General features: G+C 45.8%; 1 protein-coding gene across 1 annotated transcript; it reads right to left on the bottom strand.

The window, feature by feature from the left end:
- Positions 1–386: 386 nt before the first annotated feature.
- T265_15968 (hypothetical protein) lies at positions 387–587 on the bottom strand (the record flags this gene model as incomplete). The annotated part of the gene is made up of 1 exon (XM_009179415.1): positions 387–587. A coding segment is annotated over one exon (201 nt), but the record flags the coding sequence as incomplete, so codon positions are not given.
- Positions 588–1,385: the final 798 nt, after the last annotated feature.

Genomic DNA, 1,385 nt, shown 5'->3' with positions numbered 1-1,385 from the left:
CAAACATCAACCTTGAAACCTAGGAGCCTGCTTTCGTCTGATAGCTAACCATCGACCAATGAGGCATGAGGGACTTTGCGAGTGCTCCAAGGACACAGCCCGTAAGAGCTCATGGGTCGCGGAAGCTCACAGGATGTCGGACTACATTGAGGTTTAAGCCCTGTCTGATGGGCTTTAGACGTAGGCCAATAACTGATTCTTACGAAGGGATGTTCACATCGGTTGGTAAAGACAAGATAAATCATATGAACAAGCCAAAACACATATGGAACAAACGAAAGACGGCCATACAAATAACACAAACAAATACACAGGTGAAAAACAATCTGGAAACAGTCAATACTGGATACTGATTCTATCTAATTGTTAAAGGAATGGAACTTACCGCCTGATATTGTAAATACTGTTCTTGTTTCTTCACCTTCCCCAAGTTCATTGTGTCCACGCACGCCAGCAATCAGAGGCACACATATCGGTAGATCCGAAAATATGGCCTCATGGTCAGCAGTTTCCGTGGTCCGTATGGGATTCCCGTTATTGTATACAGCAACGGTAAACTTGTTTGCGGCGCATTTCGATGCATGCATCCATGACACTCTTACCGAACCTACCTCGGATGTTTCGTGCACTGTCAATCTGGAAGGGGGTTTGGGAACTGTGAAACGGAAGGCAGAAGACAATCACAAATTACCCTGGAAATCGACGTCATGGAAGCCCTAAATTTCTCCCCGACACCTTGTTTTGCATGCCTTCAAATGTGGTGTTTTTTACGCATAAGCTACAATTAGAATCGTAATAGAATTGGACCATGTCCAATAAAACACACGGCTTCATCACACAGTATGATGTTATTGCTGTCACTTAATTTCATGCGAATCAGGCCATTCCGATCAACCATCCGTTGACACTGTTTGTTGATTTGGGTCTATTTTTCCTGTGTTCCCCTGATCACTATGACCTGAGTTGGCCGCTTCTGGACTACACGGAAACACTGATTTCAAATTTGTTCGACGATGCTTACTTCTGTGAGCGTTTGCGATCCGTATGCACCGAACTGGACGGGGTTGATCGGTTCACGCGGTTCTAACGCCGCGGCAGCGAATGCAGGCTTGGTTGAGTGTCTGTGCTACAGACCACTGCTGTGAACCGGTTTGGAAGTGGAAACAGGCATGACAGCCAATGAAGTCTACCGCGTTTCACCGAACAGTGTGGGAGCCATCAGGTCACGAGCGAGTATTGGATTAGTGCAGGAAACAGCTATGCGCGTTTGTGGATTGAGCAATGAGCGGAATGGCTTCTGAGAGAAACATTCATCTCCGAATAAATCGCAATTGTATTTACACATTCCTGAAACGTTGAACTGAATTGCGTTCCTAGGTTACCCC

This window comes from Opisthorchis viverrini, assembly GCF_000715545.1.
Source record: "Opisthorchis viverrini unplaced genomic scaffold scaffold8455, whole genome shotgun sequence".
Lineage (NCBI taxonomy): Eukaryota > Metazoa > Platyhelminthes > Trematoda > Opisthorchiida > Opisthorchiidae > Opisthorchis > Opisthorchis viverrini.
Note: the sequence above shows the minus strand (reverse complement) of the source record. Positions and strands in the feature narration are given on the sequence as shown.